The sequence below is a fragment of the Nestor notabilis genome, unplaced genomic scaffold (assembly GCF_000696875.1).
Source record: "Nestor notabilis isolate BGI_N333 unplaced genomic scaffold, ASM69687v1 scaffold32539, whole genome shotgun sequence".
Taxonomy (NCBI): Eukaryota; Metazoa; Chordata; class Aves; order Psittaciformes; family Psittacidae; genus Nestor; species Nestor notabilis.
The window spans coordinates 1,792-22,395 of NW_009944776.1; the positions used below are offsets into that span (position 1 = coordinate 1,792).

A 20,604-nucleotide genomic window follows, 5' to 3' on the forward strand; every position below is an offset into this window, starting at 1 on the left:
TCTCAAAAGCAGGAGTGGGCATCTTCCAACTTGCTCAAGAAACAGTAGAGTAAACTCTGGTTCTGTCATTACATTCTGGTGGCCTAAATTTGAGGAATTGAAATCAATTTTATGTAGATGTGTTTAAAATAAAAAAAAATGCTGTCATGATGTGGGAGTGCAAAGGAAGGACACAGCTTTGTTTGCAGTAAACTTCTATCTCTGTAGGGCAGTAACGTTGGAACCTGAACCACTGTGCCCTAATGTGCTGGTTTTACTGGTTCTCTGGAAAGCTGTTTTGCTCTGAGTGGCAGTGACACTATACACAGCTTTCTTCTTTCTGTCAATATTACCTTGGGAGAAACCACCTCAGCTGTGTGCTATCCCATAATCTCTTTAGGGCAGAACCAGCTGTAGGGGCAGTCTCAGGTGTACCTGGGATCCAGGAAATTGCTTTGGCTGTGTCAGTTGTCTGCTCTGAGAAACTTCCTTAGCTTCAGCTCAAGACCTTCATCGATTTGCTGCCAGTGCCACTCTCCCAGTTGAGCCTTTCTTAGGAGCAAACAATAGATTGGGGCCCTATGTCCTGGTCTGATGTTGCAGGATAAGGTCCCAGGCCCCACTTCTGAATGGCATCCATAGCTAATTGGCTGTGAAGAGTGACAGAAGCGTAGCTCTTCTTTGGTGTTTGATATAACATCTCCCTGTCAGCTGAGTACCTGAAGCTAGGCCCAGAAACTGCAGTGCCTGTTGCACAGCCAGCGTTCAGTGCATGGCTGTCTCGGTTTCACAGCTTGTGCTTGAACAATTTGAAGAGAGTTCTATGTAAAAGACAGCAAGATGTGTCAATTGGATACATGGACCAGCAATACTATTTCCAATCCTGCAGTTACAGGAAAACGATGGGAGTTGAGGCTCTTTGGGAAATGAGAGATAAGATGATGAGGGACGTATATTCTACACAAATGTACACTAGAATGCATGCATTTTCTGAAATCCTGTTTCCATCATGTCTCCATGGCATAAAGGCCCCATGACTTGTAAATGCCAAGTCCTGTTAGACAGCAGGGACCATTTTGATGAGAGATGTAGTTTAGCTGAATTTTTCCCCATCACGTATGGAAGAAGTGCATCAGAAATCTGAACTAGTGATCATCAGAGAGCCAGAGCTGCTCTGTGGGTATCATCAGCAAAAAGCTGTTCTCTGAAATGGTGAATTATCTTAAGCAAAAGAATTAAGAGATTCCGAGCCTTTAATGTAATTTATTTTCCCCTTCTGGGGACAACCTTTCTCCCTTCTAGACTGTTTTAAAAGGAACATACTCTTATTCATAAATACGACAAATAGAAAAATAAAAATATAGAAACAAAGGATGTAAACTCAAGCCCTGAGGTATTTCAAGCACACAGTGTAATGTTTATACCTGACACACCATCAAAGGGTGCCCATAAAGAAAAAATGTATTTTATGGCTCTGTAAATATGTCCCATCTTTCTTTCCTGCCTTATACCTGCAAGAAAGGGAGAGGGGTTGAGGTAAGAGCCCCATGGAAGCTGTGATAGTCACAGAAGCGGAAACAGAGGATATTAAAGTGCTGTGAGTCTTCCCCTGACCCTTCTCACTCTTCAGTTGGCTTCTCCAGGCCAATTAGATTCTACAGAGTATCTACAAAGCTGCTGCTTTTCTGGCTCTAGGCTCCACTCCTGCACCAGTACATATCCCATACAGAGTCTTGCAGGATAAAGGGACTTCTGAATAAAGATTTTAGTGGTCCCTTTAACTCAGATTTCTATTGGTTTTGGTGTGTATCTCAGGCTAGCATTGCGGTTGCTCCCAAATGACTGCATTATCTTGCCAGCTTCCCACCTCTTTCCCTTTTTTCCTTTAGCCTGGATCTCCTTGGACCTATTTCCTCCCCCAGAGCTTTCTGCATTTGCATGAAGGGTAACAAAACCAAATCCAGTCTCTGCGTGCCAGTGAGTCTCCTCACATTAATTCGAGTTTGCTGGAGCAGGCCTTTAGGCATTAGATTTGTTTTAATAAAGTCCAATTTTATTAATTCTACTCTGTTTAGGCTTTGAAAAGAACAGTTAAAAAATAGATCCTAGGTCTCCCTTTTTAAAGTGGCATTTGTTCCTCTGCTAACCCTTGGCAAACGGGCTGGACATGAAGGGTTCCAAGCACTGTGTATATGTGGGGTGTGCACACTCTTCCATAATGAGGCTCTGGAAGACTCTGCCTGCAAACATGCACACACTGCACAGTCCATTTGCACATACTTACCTAGACAAGATATTGCATATACAGGTACCTGCTTATGTGCATATGTGTTTGTAAGGAGAGATATGCATGTGCTTACACAATGTCTATAGATGTGTAAACTCTTAATTGCACATATACAAACATTAACAATTAAATTAGTCTTAGATGCACCTTTGCTTATTTTCATTACAAAGAACATTTAAAACCCCTTTTTTGTTCACTTCAGTTTTACTGTAACTAATACAATTCACCTGCCCCCCTAATTGGATATTTACCCCTCATTATGTTAAAACACTGATTAAAATGCATTACGATTATTAAATTGGGTAGAAGAGCACTTCTTGTGAGCTTAGTCTGGAACTCCTGGGACATAGTTGTGCAGTGACAGTTTTAGATCATGTCTCTTGTGTTACGAATCGCACAGCACAGAACCATGCTGAATATCATGCCAAAGATCTAGAAGAGAAGGGATGTGATTTTAGGGGTTAACTTACAATACAGTTACAAAACAGTCTGTGTATCAGAGCAATCTGATATGTTGTAACTGCAGAGGAGCAAGTGGTTGCTTCCATCTACAAACCCCAAGACATCAGACAGTTAACATCAAAGAGATTTCAATGATACGCAAAGCCAAGATTTCATCACTGTTCTTTGTTCTAAATGTTAATGCCAGCAGAACAGCCCCAACCATTAATGTTATTAACATAAATTTCACTGTGACTATTGCTGTTATGCCTGGTATTGCTTCAAAAGGTTCTGAATTTCAGAATGCTTCTACATGGAATATTGTATGCATATTTGAGTAAGAGCAGAGTATGATTCCAGAGGAACCAGGTCAGGTGCTGAGCATTGTGGTTTTACAGAGAAAGCCAAGCTCTTAACAGTTACTACTCAAGACCAAGGCTCTACAATGAATATAAGACTCTATCCATGTTAGGGAGCTGGTTAATTAGAGAGAATGTCAAAGAACAGTGAGTGTTGCCAGAGTCTCCAGAAATTGCTTTTTTGCCCCAATTTTTGCAGCTACCTCCTGAGGCTTCATTACTAATGACTGAAGGTAAGCAATACTATTGGGCAGTTACACCACTGAGTTCATATCCCCTCACCACACACCTCCCTAACAAAGAAGGAGACATCTCACCATGCTCATGAAGTGTCAGAAACAAGCACAGAAAAAAGTCCAGACATGTTTCTACTGCTAAAGAGGTTATCATTCTGTAACTTCTGCTGTAGCTGAGGTGGGAAGCCATAGAAGAGATGTTCGTATTTCCAGTGTATGCTTGATTATGCATATGAGGAGCAATGAGGTTATTGGAACTCTGTGTTGCTTTGCTGTACTTTCGAGTGTACCTTCACTTTTTGTACAAATCACAGGATTGTTTAATCCCCTTTCCCCATGCCACGGTTTCTATTACTCCCATAAACCCTTCATCTGCTTTTAAGTATTCACTTAAGTCCAGGAACCTCCTGCTTATCAGAGCAGCTATAGGTGTATTTCTTAACTCATATTCTGGCTCCTCAAGCTGCTTCAGGCTGCTGCTGGTTTCTGAGTTTGAAGGAAGTTTGTTTCTGAAGGCACAAGTGCTGGAAAAGCCTGTTTGACAGAGACTGCCCGACCTGCCACATCCTTGCAGTAGGGTGACATCTATTGGTCACAGCTCTGTGGTGGAGGAGCAGACCTTGGGAATACGATACACACTTTGGGGAGAAGTAAGGAACTGTAAGGGAAGTTATTGATGCTTTGATGACACAATTTGGTGAAGCAGGTTCTGTAACTAGAAAGAACTGTAGGAAAGAAATGCTGCTCTGAAAACTCTGCAGTTTAAATCCTGTTCCTTTAAAATACCTACTGATCACTGGGTCTGTGACCTAGGAAAACTGTTACTAACTATCCTTTGCACTGAACCAGTGCTAGAGCCAGCATTTTCCTGGAAAGCCATTTCTATACAAAGGGTAGGCACCCTATTCCTTATGAAATCTAAGGAATGGATCCTTAAAGGACGTAAAGCATCAGTCTGCAGTTGTAGAATAGATTAAATCCTGCTACAGCCTTTTGATTTTCAGTTTGGTTCATGTGCACCCCATTTCCTACTATTACAACAAAGTAAGGTTGCCATTAGGTAATTTGGACCCTGTCTAAGGGCACAAAAGGAACTGCTAAAACAAAGTCACACAAGTCTGCTTGCACCCATGTGGACAGTTCCCAGAGAGAGGATGCACTGAAAGTGACAGGAATAGCTTCACCTTTGAGGAATCTTGCCAGTTGCTGCAAGACACCCTCCACAAAGCTTTGAGGAAGAGACAGAGTACTGGGCTCAGATAGAGATTTGGGAATGAGAACATGGATTTACTCACTGTGATGCCAGCAATTGCAATTCCAACAATTCCGACTAAATGCAGATTAGCATCAATTACCTTCTGGATCTCAACCAGGCAGCTCTGTTAAAAACAACATGGAAAGATCTTTATTCCTAGAAAAATATACTCCAAGCAGCTCTAAACAACAGATATCAGGAAAAATATTATTGCAGACACTGTCCTAATTCTTCCATCTGTGTCTTGTACGACAATTTTCCCAGTGTATTCCCTTTTCTAGGGAGACATCTGTGTCTCTTCCCTGTGCAGGCTGATACAGACAAGTCATCTTATAGTTTTCCCTAAATTAAAAACCCTTTCTATGATGGGCCATGCCAAATCAGGAAGTTTGGCCTTTCAGCTTGACATGGGACTCACAAGCACATTCCACCCAAGACAGAACTAACAGTATCTTCCTTAACCCCAACAAAGTTCCTAGTCAGGAGTCTCCTTGCAGGCACTTCCAAATTCAGCCTTCACAGGGCTTTTCATGTAGGACTCCTGTTCTGCTACATCCTTCCCACTTTTCAGATGATGTAGTATTGTCTCAGCTACCATAGGATGCTATAAGCAGGCTTCAGCAATGAGGACTGGGTACGTTCAGTACAACTTCCAACTTATTTCTGCCTCCATTCTGCTCCATTTCATATGGAATTTCATGCTGGAACTTGTAAGGTAAAAAGGAAGTTCTTCCTTTCTTTTACTTACAGAATGTCTTTGATTTTACTAAACAATTGACATGATTAGATCAACCAGAACAGAGAATACTTGCCTTTGGCAGCTGGATATTCTCTGGACAGGGTAGTCCCATTTGTTGTTCTATACCATCTTTACCACAACATTGGAGCTAAATGAGGGAGAGACGAAGGATCAAAGAAGGGGAAAGCATAGACTGGTTTCATACTGAAGGTGAGACAGTAAATAACAACAGAAAGAAACAATACAGAACAAGTAATAAATCTACTCCCTGTATTAATTGCTACTTCCAACTCAAAAATCAGTTTCAGTTGTCGGAAGCCATAGCAAACAAACAGATTTGTATTAACAACAACTTCCAGGCAGCGTTCTTATTACAGATCTTGGAGCAAACTAGAGGATTTTGGGAAAGCAGCTCCCTGGCTTATAGGGAAATAGGAGTTGTTAAAGAGAGAAAGCAGAAAGTTCAAATAGCACATACAGAATTATGTGCAACACACAAACGCTGCAGCAGAGAATGCCAGAATCTTTAGTTGTGACAAAACATAGTTGGGTTTGGAGACAGTAATAAATCAGAGTGTTTCAGAGGGTTTGTTTTTCCTGTTTGCCTATCTCCCACAGAATGCTTGGAATTCCTTTTTGGGTCAGAAATAACAACTATGGGAGAAGGACAAGAGGGTTCGAGGTTGTGAAATGTTTGTTCTAAAGAACGTGGGAATGCTGTAAGGAGCAACAAAGCTTGGGCTTGATCTCTGTGGGAGGCAGTGTAGATACAGGATGGACACAAACAAGATTCAGGAAGTCACAGGTTCCAGTTCTGATTCACACACTAACTTACTGGGTGGCCTGAACTGAGCCACCCATGTGCTTTTGCTTCTTTACCTACTTGGTTCAGTCAGCGACAGGATCTGCCACACTGTAGGTCCTAGGACATGGACAGTGGGAGGAGTTCTGAATTTAAAAGGTAATGTGACAGTAGAGTAGCAACATAAGGTATTAAAGTTGAGGAGGACTACTCACAGCCACGTGGAAATGATAGATAGTCCTGTTGACCTTCCCCCCTGGGTTTTTCACATAGTCATCATAAATGTCTTCATAGATTTTCTGGGCTTCCTGTATTGCCTGCAGAAATCAGACTTCCAATGTTAGTTACCCCCAGTCTAGTGCAGACGTTAGCTCGTGTCATCAGCCTCCAGAGCAGAAAATGATGCCTGGTAAACTGAGGTACCATGATTGGAAAGATAAGAGGTTTTGTGGCCTGATAGCATTCAGAGGGACTCTGCATGGGTCAAAATGTACATCTGCTGTATTCTATGTTTTGGTTAAACACTGTTAGTTGGAGAAGTTCATTGCTTGAATCTGTTTGCCCTTTTTCCAAGCAATGCCCTCTTATCACACAGATCTACTTCATATTCCTGGTGGATGTGAGGTTGAATGACACCTGCAGATTTTCTTTAATAGAGGGGGGGAAATGCATCCCATTCTGGACTGGTGATAACACAAACTCTCACTGACTCCAGGTAAGAATGTCAGAGAGTCTTCCTGGGAAAAGTCTCCTGGAAAGATTTCCTATACAAGAGCCATACTGTATGGCAGTGCGTGCCAGAGGCCATAAGTACCCATTTATTACATTAGAAGTTTCTTGCTCCTTACCACTTTCTTGCCTATAAAGGCAAATACTCCAGCAGTGATCTCAGCTGCAAATATCACCAACAAGCAAGCAAAGAACTGCAGAGGAAGAAGAGAATCTTGTATTACTAAACCTTGCACAATACTGCTTTACTTGCACTGCCAGTCACTCCCTCATCCTGGCCCGGGCCTCACCAGCTCACACAGTAACCAAAAGGAAGCTGGTAGCAGGGTCTGTAACAAAGGGTCAGGTCAGATTTCTTGTTCTATGGGAACTAATGCGGAAGTGGCAGAGATGTGGCTCAGTTGGTAGCTTCAGAAAAGCCAGAAGGTAATTCCAGCATGTCACATGAGACAAGCAATGGAATTTCTTCCTGTATGGAAGCTCCGCAATAGCTAGATTAGCTCCTGAAAAGACTGAAGACATTTCGGGTCTGGGACAGTAAGTATCTTTCCACTAGTGACACAAATATGCTTTTGGATGATTTTCCTGTGCAGCCCAGGCCCTTGAAACCTTTTACTTACTGCTCCAAGTAAGCATTGAGACTCCCGCGCTGCTCCACAGCACCCAAAAAATCCAACTGTGGTCATGAGAGCCCCAGCTCCCACCAGCACATAGAGTCCTGTGGAAACCAGAGTTGGACAAGGATTTAAGAAGGTTTCTCTTCCCAAAGTCTGCTACCTCTTTTGTGAAAACCACACATTTGTAAGGAACAATGGTCTCTGGCTCTCACAAGGAGCATCTGTAACAGAAAAATTCTTCTTGCCACAAAACCCCAATGACTTCTTCAGAATACTTGGGGAATTTCAGGAAGACAAATGAGGAGACTCCCACCTCCCAAGTTTCCTGTCCCAAGGGCAGCTCAGTCCAGGAGGAGCAGACACCACAGCATCCAGAAGCACCTTACAACTCTTCAGTGAGGAAAGTAAGGCAAAAAATCCCCCCCACATTGCTACAGGGCTTATTTCTGTGAAACCTGGAGCTGGAAATGCGCTCTCCTGCTGTGTAGGGGTGGAACTTCAAAAGCTACCTGGTAGTTATGCTCTATCCATTGCCTGGCAGCACATCCCAAAGGACATTTGAAGACCTTTGGGGAAAGGTCCAGGCAGTACAGTGTGATGTTGCTCTGGAATCAGTGCTTTAGCTGATTGCTATTGGAAAGAAGAGAATGGCTGGGGGAAACCACTGCAAGCTGTTAGAAGTGAATGAAACCAGGAATTTGCACCCTCTGGTGAACTGAGTGAGAACAGCCTGGGAGCGGGGGTGTGTGTGTGGTCATAAGCTCAGCAATAGTCCTGACCTTGGTCACTGTAGAGAATGGAAGCTTTTCTACAGTGATCTGGAGTGCGGCATCTTCCTTTATGAGCAGCAGCTGCTTTACTGCCTGCTGGGCCAGGCGTAATCCAGCATCTTTACTTTTTTACCTCCAACATACCAGGGCCAGTGTTAGAATGTGAGAGATGAGCAGCTTTTAAAGGTTCATGTTATCAGAGCATTATGATCAGAAGTCTTGGAGACATGGGTTAGTGGTGGCCTTGGCAGTGCTGGGGAACGGTTGGACTTGATGAGCCTAAAGGTCTTTTCCAACCTGGCTGATTCTATGGTTCTATGATTCAGTTCCCTCATGCCTCATGTTGAGGGGCCGGTGGAGGTACAGGCTGTGCACACTAGAGGGCACAGCGAGCCTTCCTCCTGCTTTCACTACCGAACTTGGAAGGAAACTTTTAGTCCTCTCAGTTACCAATTAAAACATTGTTTTACAATCTGACCCGAATCTTTAGGGTTAATAGAGCTGCTGGCATTTACTATCAGCAGGCCTTGTGTAACCTACACGAGAAAGCCCTACAAATGACAGTGTGCAGTGGTTGCTAGGAAAACGAAACCCCAACAGTCAGTACATGAGTACAGAGCATCTCTCTCCTCTGCCACGCAGCTGCAGCCTGCTTGGAGAAGGCAGACTCCTGCCTGCTCCCATTCAGTGCCACATCACTGTCCAGTCACTGGATATCGGCAGATATCGATCCCAGCTATAGTGATCCTTCTCCTCCCTCCATCCTTCTTGCCCTGGTACCGTTCCTGTGCCACGGCTTGCTGTGAGGACACACATTCTGGTAAACAGCACGAAAGTGGTTATCGTTAATGTGGCTTTGCCAGGTCTGTGATGGGATATGTGGGATTTGCTGCTTGCCGGATGTTCTGGCAGTTCATATTCTGTATTTTCTGGGTTTTTAATATTCAGCGTCTTGTGACTTGCCGGGACTGAGCTAATAATTGCACACACATCACAACACAGTGGTTTTTACTGAAGGAGGGGTATAAAAAGATATATATGGCTCAGGAGAGAAAGGTCGGCCCCTCATGGAAGAAGAATTGGAAAAGACAAAACCTTCTCTCAGGTGCAGAAGCTCCTGTTGAGATGCCAAACACCAAAACTGCCATTTCCCGAGATCTCCACGGCAAAACAGAGTGTAACTACAAAGATGTTTCCTGGACCCTTTCCTGCCTGTCCCTCCCTGCTCCAGTCCCTGTACTTACTTATCAGGCAACTCAGCAGAGAGACTTTTGATCAAGCCTGGGAAGAAGTCTCCCCTTGGGTTTTTGGTGCTTGCAGATAGCAAAGGGGTGAGACCACTCTCGGGAATGTGGATTTGCTTTAGTCTGAGGAACAGCCTGAACATTTCCCCCGCATGACTCACAGCTGAGCTGCCACCTCGGGCACAGCTTCCCTTTTAAGGCGTGTTACAGGAAGGCCTCGCACCACTCACTGAGCAAAGCTGAGCTCACTCTGTGTCTGGCCCCACAGCTGAGCCAGGCAGGAGCTTCAAACCACCCTCCTCCATCCTCTGTTCAGGAGAATTCATTCCAGACCTTGCCCTTTCTCAGCCTGCGACTGGTGGCTGCTGATACTTGGAGAGCTGTTTCTTCAGTTTTGTGTCATTCTTATTTTCCACCTAGCTGTTTTTACTTGTCTATAATATAGACACACATGTAATCTTTCACACAGGAATGAGGCACTTGGAGAGTAGCTTGAAAGAAATTCAAAGGGACTCAGCTGGGTTTCCGGGCACCTGGATCTAGGTATGGAAGGGTATCAGAGCAATAGGTTCAAAACCACCCTAGAGGTTGTAAGTTTATAAGGCAGGGAGGTTGTATTTCTTTTCCTAGTGGGCTATACACAGCAAGGTATGCACAATCACCTCAAATTCTCAATAGGGATAGATCTAAACTGAAAAGTGAGACTCTAGAAAGGAAAGGGTGGCAATATATGGCACCCCTTAGAATCACAGTCTTCCCTAGAGCCATTATGCACTGCCAGCCACCAAGTTAGCCCAGTCAGGATCAGCAAAGCAGACAAATCCAGGAATTCAGTGGTGTTAATGCATCACTGTGCAGTAGTGTCATTTCTCAGAAGTATCTGAGCTTCACTACAGCCCATTCCTTTCCAGAAAGCAGGATGGAAAGCAAAGCCTTAATCAGCTTCTATTCATAAGTGCTTCCATTGTAAAACACAAAGCCTTGGCATAGCCTCCCATTTGGCATGTAAAGCACAGCAGAGAAACAGAAAAGACAGTTTATAGGCACAAAATGGAACATATTTTGTAGCTAGAAACTCTGATACACAAAAAGTTCACCACAGAGCTCAGCACAGCCAGAAGAAGTGTGCAAGTGGGGTTGAGGTGAATGGAAAGTGTTGAGAAGACTCTGTAGCTGCAGCTTTTTGTGCAGCAGAAGTAAAAAAGTATGAGGTAGAAAGGAAGCAAAGGTTTGTGGCCTGTGTGAAATGTTCTTATCTCTCCTCGCCTCTGTTCATTTCCTGAGGCTTTATTTTGTCACTTAGATCTGTGCCTGCTAATGAAGAGGAGAGTTTGACAACAAACTAGTCTCAGAGTTCAATGGCAGCACACGGCCTACGCAGGAGCAGACGACAGAGGAAGAGGGGATCCCGAGGACAAGGCACACTGCTGTGCCACTAAGGAGGGCAGAAAGCAGCCATCCATGTGACTGCCCACAGCTCAGGACTGTGTATTGCAGCTGTGTGCAGGACACACAAAGCAGGTCACTGCTAGCCCTTGAGTGCAAAGGGATGAAGAGGCATGTGCAAAATGCAATAGAAAATCGTTTGTTTCAGCAGATGCAGCCAGGACACTGCTGACTCTAAGGGGTACTGGAGGAATCATGGGCTGCTTTGTAAAGACAAGAGGATGAAATGTTAAGTGTCATAGCACTGGGGTATTTTTGGACAGAACCTATTCTCTTGACCTCTTCTGTGGGGAAATAACACAGGTTTTGGGATTGGGGTTTTGGTGTTTTGTTTTAGCTGTGCTAAAACACCCACATCTCAACCACACAGGTTTTTATAAGCTGTGAAAGAAACTAACCGTTGTACTTTTAGCTGTAAGTCAAGTACTAGATGATCTTAAGGTCCTTTCCAACCCTAACTATTCTATGATTCTATGATTAATAACAGATTGATTTCCTTTCTGGCTAAAAAGCAGAAAGCGTAAGAGGGGAGGCCCGTATTCAGCAAAGAACAGATTTGGAAAGCAGTAAAGCAGCAGCTTTGCCATATACTTGACTTTTTGATTCATCCCATGGGGAAAATCATTATTTCCTGAAAGGAAAATGTCACATGGGGGTATTCCCTGTGAAAATCCCAATGGGAGGAATTCCCATTTTCTAGCAGGCTTTGCAAATACCAGGGTAATGAACAAGTTACAGGGCAATCTCAGAGCAACCTATGGCTCCCAGTAGTGAAGAATGGCAAATCCACAACTTGGCAGAGATCTCTAGGTGGTCATCGGTGATCATGGCACAGAGTTCTTCCATAAGATACTGTTTTCTCTGGGTATGATACATAGACCCTGTTGGGGCTGTACTCAGAGACAGTGGATCTCTGAAGAGTGAAGAAGCACCTCTCAGGAAGGGTAAAGGATTCTGTGTGCTATTTCTTCAAGAACAAAACCTTTGTGACTAGCAGTGAATATAGAATTCCATCATTTTTAGACTAGGTAGAAGAGAAGGATGGGATTTTATAGCTGCTGACTGCAATATGTCTATATGTATCAAGAGTGAGGGAGGGATCAGCCCCATTTTTAAAGTAATATCAACTCATGACTGTTCTTTGTGCCTGAGAGCAATGAAAAGGGAATATGCAAATCTCTGCAAAATGAATCTGAAAGGAAGTGCCACCAGTTCTTTAGTCTGTTATGTGGTGCTTGGACAGAGTGACAACTGTGTCCTTAGACCCAGAGTCCCCGTGTGCTCCTGTTGTAGAGTCTCATGTGCTAGGCAGAGGCTTGCACTGCCAGTGCTTGAAAAGAAAGGAAACACCACAGCACAAAGCAGGCAGGTCGGAACCTACTAATACTCAGATTAAAAACCACTGCTATTGCAGACAGTGCATGAACCATCACCACCACCACCGAGGCTGGGAGGGATCTGATTTCAGAGTCTGGAGTAAACCCTCTCCCAAAGGTTTGGCTTGTTTTTTCTTTCTTTTTCTTCCAAAATCTTACTGATGGCTTTGAGATCCAAATCCCTGTCTAGAGCCTACTGCAAAGAGCAGGAGCAGACACACGCTGTCTCCCTGTCTGGTGTTATTTCACATGGGTTTCTTGTTTACCTGGTTACTGTGCTCGCTTTCCATTCTAAATAATTCTGCTTTTCCTTTTCTGGGCTGAGTAACTAACACCAAACAAACTGCCAACTCTTCATACTTCACTGAGACAACAAGCAGCTCTGTTCTTGCTGTAAGGGATGCAGAGCAGTGATTTCAGGAGCCCCAGAACACAGCCATGATTGAAGAGGTTTTCCTGAGGTTGTATGTGCGTTACAGCCCAGGAGGCAGATGTGTTCCTTCACAGAGGGACTGAGACTCCCAAGGATCAAGGACCCCGTAGTGCAAATGCACTACTGGAAAAGCTGAGAAGCACACATAGGAGCTGGAAGTAACAGGCCAGACAGGACAGATGTGTATGCGCATAGTAGCGAAGCTGGTTTCTGAAACAGGCTTATTACTAGAGATTACCATGTCTGTGTTAAAGAGGTTTTTTGTATAGTTATCTATAAAATAGATTTGTAAAACTGGAGAAGAGAGTATTCTGAAGGCAGGTCAATGTCTGGAGAATTGGAACATTCCATTAATTTAGCATAATGCACAGACATAGTGAGATGTCTTGTGTGAATTCAATAGGTATTTTGTGGTTAATCTTCCTGGAACCACAAAAGCATTACAGATAGCTCTGTCAATACCTACTTCACCCAATACTAAGCTCACTGAAGTCAGCTGTAATCAGTGTTCCTGTATTAGGTGGATCTGCTCTATCAGAATCCTGTGACAATGGAATACTGTGAAAACCTTCATACTCTGGAAGTTGTTCATAGTGCACAGTATGATAATCATCTGGTGAAACTTCTTAGCACTCTTTCTGGTTTTATTGCATCCTTTTTGACCACATACAGCATTCAAGACACTGAGGGCATTAGAAAGTTACACAATGACATTACAGTTTTTCAGTTGGATTCCCATTTCCTTTCCTAGTAACTTCTGGCATTTATCTGCCTTTTGACTGCAGCTCAGTTGAAGGCACTCAGCTGAAGGCACTTTTGTCAAGAGTAACTGACAGTGAGTCTAAGGTCATGTTCCTGGATGGCTACAGCTAATGTAAAGTCTGACAGTGTTTACACTGCTTAGATTATCTGTTACCACTTGTGTCACATTGCTTTATTGATCCTGTATTTCATCTGCCTTTTTAATACTCAGTCTTTTGGTATTCTGCAATCCTCTAACAATTCTCTCTAGATTAGGACACCCTGAATAGTTCTGGGTGTGAATATGTTTCCATGCAGACATCAGGAGTTACACACTTCTAATGCTTAAACGCACAGGCTCCAAACCAGAACACAAATACATTCTTCCCCCAGAGCAGCAAACATTAGGACTCTGCAGAGAGCCATCTTTACCCTCTCCACTGCAGATAAAGTTAAGTGTTGGAACAGAACAAGCCAACTCGGTGAAAACCCTCTTTTGAACTAACACATCCACAAAAGGCACTAAGGGCTTTTGTTTGTTGCTGGTTTATTCTTTTCCAGCAGACAAAATACTTTCCTCTTACTGGTTTCAGAGTGGACAGTTCCATTGTGTTTCCACCTCTGTCAGAATGAAACACAACTCAGGAGATTTCCGTTGGTTATATTGGTTTGGTTTTTTTCCTGGAAGCCACTTCAGAGCCTGTCATCTCGAGCACAGTTTAGCCTTTTAAATAGCGTGTGTATGAAGAACAAAGCATGTAACTGAGAAAGCCTGAGCATGAACTGGTAAATGCCTCATCCCTGGCACTGTTCAAGGCCGGGTTGGACAGAGCCTTGGGTGACATGGTCTGGTGTGAGGTGTCCCTGCCCATGGCAGGGGGTTGGAACTAGATGGTCTTAAGGTCTTTTCCAACCCAAACCATTCTATGATTCCTGGAGTTTACTGTGCTCCTACAGCAAGAGGAAACATCTTGATGTCATTTTATTTCACACAGAACCAGTGGCAAGTTTATCCCCAGTCACTGAGGTCACTTGCTACTGGTGACTGTTTCTGGAAGAGCAGAAGTGTTGAGCCTGTGGTATCAGGCTCTGGAATGGGCAGTGTGACCAGAATGAGGTACAACTGCTTGGTCACTCACTGAGGTGGCTCACACACAGAATGGGCAGCATTCCCAGTGACCAGACACCAGGGTGGCTGGCGGGTGCCTAGAGGAAGAAGAGGGTGCATCAAGAAGGAAGTGGCATAACTGTCAGTTCAACCGTTGCTGCTGTGTGGAACTGGGGAGCTTCTAGATAACTACACCCAGACCAGGGTGGGAGAATAGTTTAACCAGGAGGGCAATTTAACAGCTGAAAAGCATAAAGTCCATTATCATGCTCAAGTGGTGAATTAATCTCAGCATACTGTATATATAAACCAGTCAACCTGAAATAGATGGGCAAATTATTCCAATGGAATCACAGACTGGTTTGCGTTGGAAAGGACCTTAAGATCATCCAGTTCCAACCCCTGCCACAGGCAGAGACACCTTCCACTAGAGCAGGTTGCTCCAAGCCCCTGTGTCCAACCTGACCTTGAACACTGCCAGGGATGGGGCAGCCACAGCTTCTCTGGGCACCCTGTGCCAGCGCCTCAGCACTCTCACAGGGCAGAACTGCCTTATCTCAAACCTGAACTTCCTCTGGTTCAGTTTGAACCCATTACCCCTGGTTTTGTCCTATCACTCCGGTCCCTGATGAAGGTCCCATCTCCAGCATCCTTGTAGCCCCCTTCAGACACTGGAAGCTGCTCTGAGGTCTCCACACAGCTCCTCTTCTCCAGGCTGAACAGCCCCATAGGCTTGTAACCTGTTTTATCAGACTTCTAACTTTGTGCTGGCCTTGCCTTTCCTCTGCAGGTGGGTACCGACTCTTAGCAACTGATTGCCAGGTTTTACAATCCCGTGCAGGGACTGAGGACTTTTGAACAACTTTCATTTTGAGTAAGGGTGTTTTTTATGGGGTGGTGCTGTCATGTTTTTAAAGTGGGTTTCCAGTGCAGCAGCTTTTGCTTTCCACTCAGAGCCACTATCAGCCTTTTCTAAACCACTCTTCCTCAATATAGAAGAGACCTGCACACAAGATGATAGGAAGAAAGACAAATTCATTGTTTAAGTCTTAAGTATAGACTAAAAGCCTCTGTAATACACATGATAGCAGGACCATTTGATGCTCCTCATCTCCAAAGAGAGGCTGTTTTGCCACTGGTTCTCATTTTAAAGGCTGATAGAGTTTGAGGCTACGGACTTCGGAGAGAAAATACTGTTAACTAAGGATATAGAGCTTGATTCCAAAATACATGACTAGAACTATAACCAAATGAGGTGCAGGAGCAGAGAATTGCAGTTTACATGAATTTAACTGCTGGCCAACACCTTCCTGTTTGTATGGGCACCCACTACTATGGAGAAAAACTACTAATATCCTTCAACTCCAGACATGACTTCATATCCTCAGGCATGTGCCATCTAACTGTACCTTTCAAAGCCAGCATGATTGCTCCTGCTCTCACAGACCCCCAGAGAAAGGCACAGCCACCCTGAAAGTTCTGTCCACAATTGTTTTGGCCCTGATGAATGCCTGGACCACAGGCTGGATCATGGAACGAAAGCAGAGAAAATGTAGCAAAGCAGAAAGTTCGTGAGCTCTGGCTGTGCAGGAGAAGCAATGCTTCAGTGCTGGCAGTTACGAGTAAGAGTCATCCGCATTTAGCGATAGGACAAGGAGCGATGGGTTCAAACTGAAACGGGAAGTTCAGGTTGGAGATAAGGCAGAAGCTCTTCCCTGTGAGGGTGCTGAGGCGCTGGCACAGGGTGCCCAGAGAAGCTGTGGCTGCCCCATCCCTGGCAGTGTTCAAGGCCAGGTTGGACACAGGGGCTTGGAGCAACCTGCTCTAGTGGAAGGGGTCCCTGCCCGTGGCAGGGGTTGGAGCTGGAGGAGCTTAAGGTCCTTTCTAACCCAAACCATTCTAGGATTCTATGATTGATTCATTCATGTTTGTCAGGTTTTGTTACCATTCCTGAGGGGGCTTGTTGAGTATGTACATTTCATTTTTATTGCTGCTGGCAGCAATACTCCTCTCTACCCCATTTATTAGGGATATAGAGAGTTTGTCCTCCATGTTGCCCAAGGAACCAGAAAAGACTTTCCTCTTCATCCCCCAAAAGCAAAGAGAGGAGAAAAGGTGTCTTGAAGTGACCCTTAGAAGCCCCATGTTAATTTTTATTGCGCTCAGCTGACTTCCTGGGTTCACACAAGCATCTCTCCTTTCCTTCTGATTGTTGCAAACTTTCCTGCCCAGCAGAAAACTTGCTAGAGTCTTGGCACAGGAGTCTCGAGAAGGATGAGCAACCTGAGGGGATTGCCTTTATATAACAGATCTTATCTCCATTTGGTCAGTAGTGTCACAGACAGCTCAGATGAGAGGTAACTTCCCCTCTACTGACCTTTGCTGAAATGATCTTTTATTTTTCCTTTTTTTTTCCTTTTTAAAGAGAGGAATGTATGAAATCCACCAGAGCTGAATTGCCATAGAGCAGGAAAGCTGCAGTTCTGCCTTACCACTTGAAGCACAGGCACAAAACATGAGATGGAGTAATATAAAAACATTGTCATGCAGTGGGAACTCAGAAACTTGGGGAGCTGCAGAGAGAGGATGCCCAATTTTAGAAAGCCACTCCAGTGTAAGATACACGTGGTAAAGTGAATGAGGAGACTTCATGGGTCAAAGAGTTCCAATTCTAACCTTTAATGTTGTAAGTTAAAAATCTGCAAGCTGCAGTGGGGAGGATGGATCACCAAACACAAAACCACAAGCAACAGACAGCTCAGAACACATATGTGTGCTTGACCTCAGCACTGCTGCCTCTGAGCTGTTCTCAAACCACCACAAACATTTCAGTAGCTGGAAAAGATGAACGTGTCTGGTTGCCAAGTCAGAGCCCAAACTATTCCAGGGGCAGAAAAGACTGGGCTGGGCTGATGGTAAGAAACAGGGCTATTTAAGGAGACTCCTTCTGCCCTAATGGAAAATGCAAGGATATAATTATCAATTATTTTAAACTAAAACAACATTTCAGATCCAGGAAAATAAACCCTGTCACAAGGAAGTGCAAGAGAGAAGCTGGTTAGACTTAGCTGGCAGCTCAGTTCAGGTACAAAAGCAGAATGTGCTGCTCTTTAGAAGCAAGATAATGAGCTGTTTTCCACAAGATGCTGATTCTGGACAGTGCTTCAACCTACAAAGCAAACTCTGAATGCAGCTGCAGTGTTGTTCCAAGCACTGGCACAAAGCTGAGCTGAGCACAGTGTTATCGCAAGGCAGACACAAAGCGGGCAGTGGAACAGAGCTACAGAAGTTGTTTTCAAATCTATTGCCATGTGTTTCTATCTCCATGTCATACTGCTGATCTCTTTCTCTTGCAGCCCTCTGGGCAGCTGCTCCTTGTGTTCCATACTGAGAATTCCTATGCAAAAATTGGGCTCTCACCCAGAACGCATGTTACAGAGCAAACACGCAGAGCCAACTGAACACCACTCCCTGGGAGAAGGGCCCAATACACAACTGTCAGGGGACTCAGAGCTGAAACCTCTCAGAGGGGTAAAGCCCTTGAGCATGATGGTCAACAGGCCTTGCCTATTGTAAAAACCCAGCCTTATGGAACTCATCACCGTTCCTTTACCACTGTCTTAGTCACAGATTGTCACCAGGCTCAGGCTGCCCCATCAGAAGTCACAAAAGCATTTAACATGAATTGTAAAGAGGGATGGCAGCAGAAAATGTTTTGCTTTTCTTTAACAGGAATGCTCCCTGTAGTAGGCACAATGCCCATTACAAAAAAGGGCCAACACTGCTTATCAGGTCAAAAATGCAAGTTTAAAAGAATCTTCAACATACTTATGTCCTGTTCCTTAGCACTTCCTCTGCGAGCAGCTACTTATTACAATGTGCAGCTCTATAAATACATGTGACAGCCCCAAGAGTTGAGTGTCACTGTATATGATGAAACTTTTACAAGAACATGCCCCAGGACTTCTCCAAATTAACTACTCTGATCTGCTTTTGCAATTCCCATACAGGACTGAAGCAGATTAAATCTTGTAGAGATTTAAATACACAAGCCCCAAGTAACAACACAGTTTTTACAGTCTGCACTGCAAAGCTGTGAAATGACCATCGTGCTTATTCATGTCACAGGATCTGTTATATTCTGGCTTCTAACAAACCAACAGTACTTGATTTTGAAGGCCAGAACTGTTGGATTCTGTTGGATCTCCTGGGTCAAGCATAAGTGGATGAGGCAGGGAAGAGCTGCAAGACAGAGCACAGGAAATTCAATAGGTATAAACTGGACGAGGAAGGGAAGTTGATGATCTAATAGCAGCTCGGATGTAAGAGAAAACATAAATCATTCTTCCTGGCTCTGTGTCAGTGGAGGTGCTACAGGGTAACACTCAGGTCCCAAACAGATTTTTGTCTGAATGGTTTTATTCAGCCTCATGAACTCCCACAAAACTTTACTGGATGTAATATTCTACCCATCTGTTCCGCAGCGCCATACAGGCAGCTCTGTGCCTGCAGTCTGGCTGCGTATGTTAAAGAAGCTTGGGGTTAGAAGTGTGGCGTGGCAGAGCCAAGGTCTCCTCCACTATGAGAATTGGGGTATTTAAAGTCACTACATAGTTCAGGCAGTGTTTGGGATGGGTGACTGACTGCTACAGGACTTCTGGGGTCAACTTCCATTCTTGGCACCCTGTCAGAGTGGTTTGATGGACAAGGCAGGACAGGGGATTCATTCACACTTGGCATTTGTAGATGGTAAAAATGTTCGTACCAACTGAGTGAGTCCATCTCCAGGGGCGATACATTAAAACAGACAAAAATGTGACTCTTCTGATGTAAAGGCACATTGCAATTGCCAGTGGTTAGAGAAATGCAGCTGCTGGCAGTCCTAGAGAGCTGCTATTTAAGATATCTAAAGATAGGGAACAGGGGTGGTGTTCCATATCCTTGGGAGACAGAAGATTATCTTAAATGCCTAAAATTAGATATGACCAATATCAGTTCTGTAGGCCTGGGAACTAGTGATTTCTGTTTGGGCTGGACAAACAGCTCTTGAGATGACTGAATACTGGGGGTGTAGTTTTACTTCTCAGCTGTGGAAGGATTTGCTCTGATACTTGAAAGCATCACTGAGGGCCCCTGTGTGCAGACACAGGGAGAATGGCAAGCAGAAGCTTTCCTGCTGCACTGGTGGTAACGGCATTCAGAAGTGGCAGTTGTTTCACTGGTTACCAACTGCACAGAGAACTCTGGAAGGATTTCTTGGTAAGCCCTGCTTTCCAAGAGTCTTCACTTAGGATTCATGAAGACTGGATCAGGTCTGAGAGAAGGGTTCACTTAGGCCTATGGAGGTTGATGCCAAGCAAAGAAAGGATGAAAACCATCATGCACGTGACACACAGCACGAGAATGTCCAGTTTTTTGTAGTTCATCCCAGGAATTGTTGGCTTTCATATAATTCAATGTATAAGGTATGTCACATGCCCCAGGATGAAACCAAGGCTAAAGGCTACTGTCATCACAAGTATTTTAACTTACCCATGAAGAAATACTCTGGAGACCTTTTGTCTGAAGCAAAGTCTGCCATAACCCCACCAAACCGCAGCCACAGCCCAAAGGCAATGACAGCTAGTCCTGCCAGCTGGAAGAGAAACACACCAGTCAGTACTTCAGGAAGGGTTGGCTGGAGAGCATCAAAAAGGTGTCACTGGTATCTTATGCTTTCTTGAAAGCCCACAGCTCAGGATTGCACTGTCAGAAAATTCAGTGTTTGATGATAATGAATTCCCATTAGAGTGCAATGTACTTCTTTCTTTCTTTCTTTCAGCTCTTAACTGTAGTGGTGTTTCTGAATTTCCACTCTTCTCTCCTTCCTAACCCTCAGAACTGCACTGTGGCCAGACAGGACGGGGCTTGGAGCAACCTTGTCTAGTGGAAGGTGTCCCTGCCTGCGGCAGGGGTTGGAACTGGAGGAGCTTTAACCCAAACCATTCCATCATTCTATGACTTTTTTTTTCCCCCCCAACCCACCTAGCTGTTTTAGGGTAA

At 44.3% G+C, this 20,604-nt stretch overlaps 1 protein-coding gene across 1 annotated transcript; it reads right to left on the bottom strand.

Annotated features, from left to right (window-relative positions):
* Positions 1-2,297: 2,297 nt before the first annotated feature.
* TSPAN2 (tetraspanin 2) lies at positions 2,298-20,239 on the bottom strand (the record flags this gene model as incomplete). Its single annotated transcript, XM_010022548.1, has 7 exons — positions 2,298-2,698; positions 4,598-4,681; positions 5,370-5,444; positions 6,314-6,415; positions 6,947-7,021; positions 7,448-7,545; positions 20,095-20,239. Coding segments are annotated over 7 exons (645 nt in total), but the record flags the coding sequence as incomplete, so codon positions are not given.
* Positions 20,240-20,604: the final 365 nt, after the last annotated feature.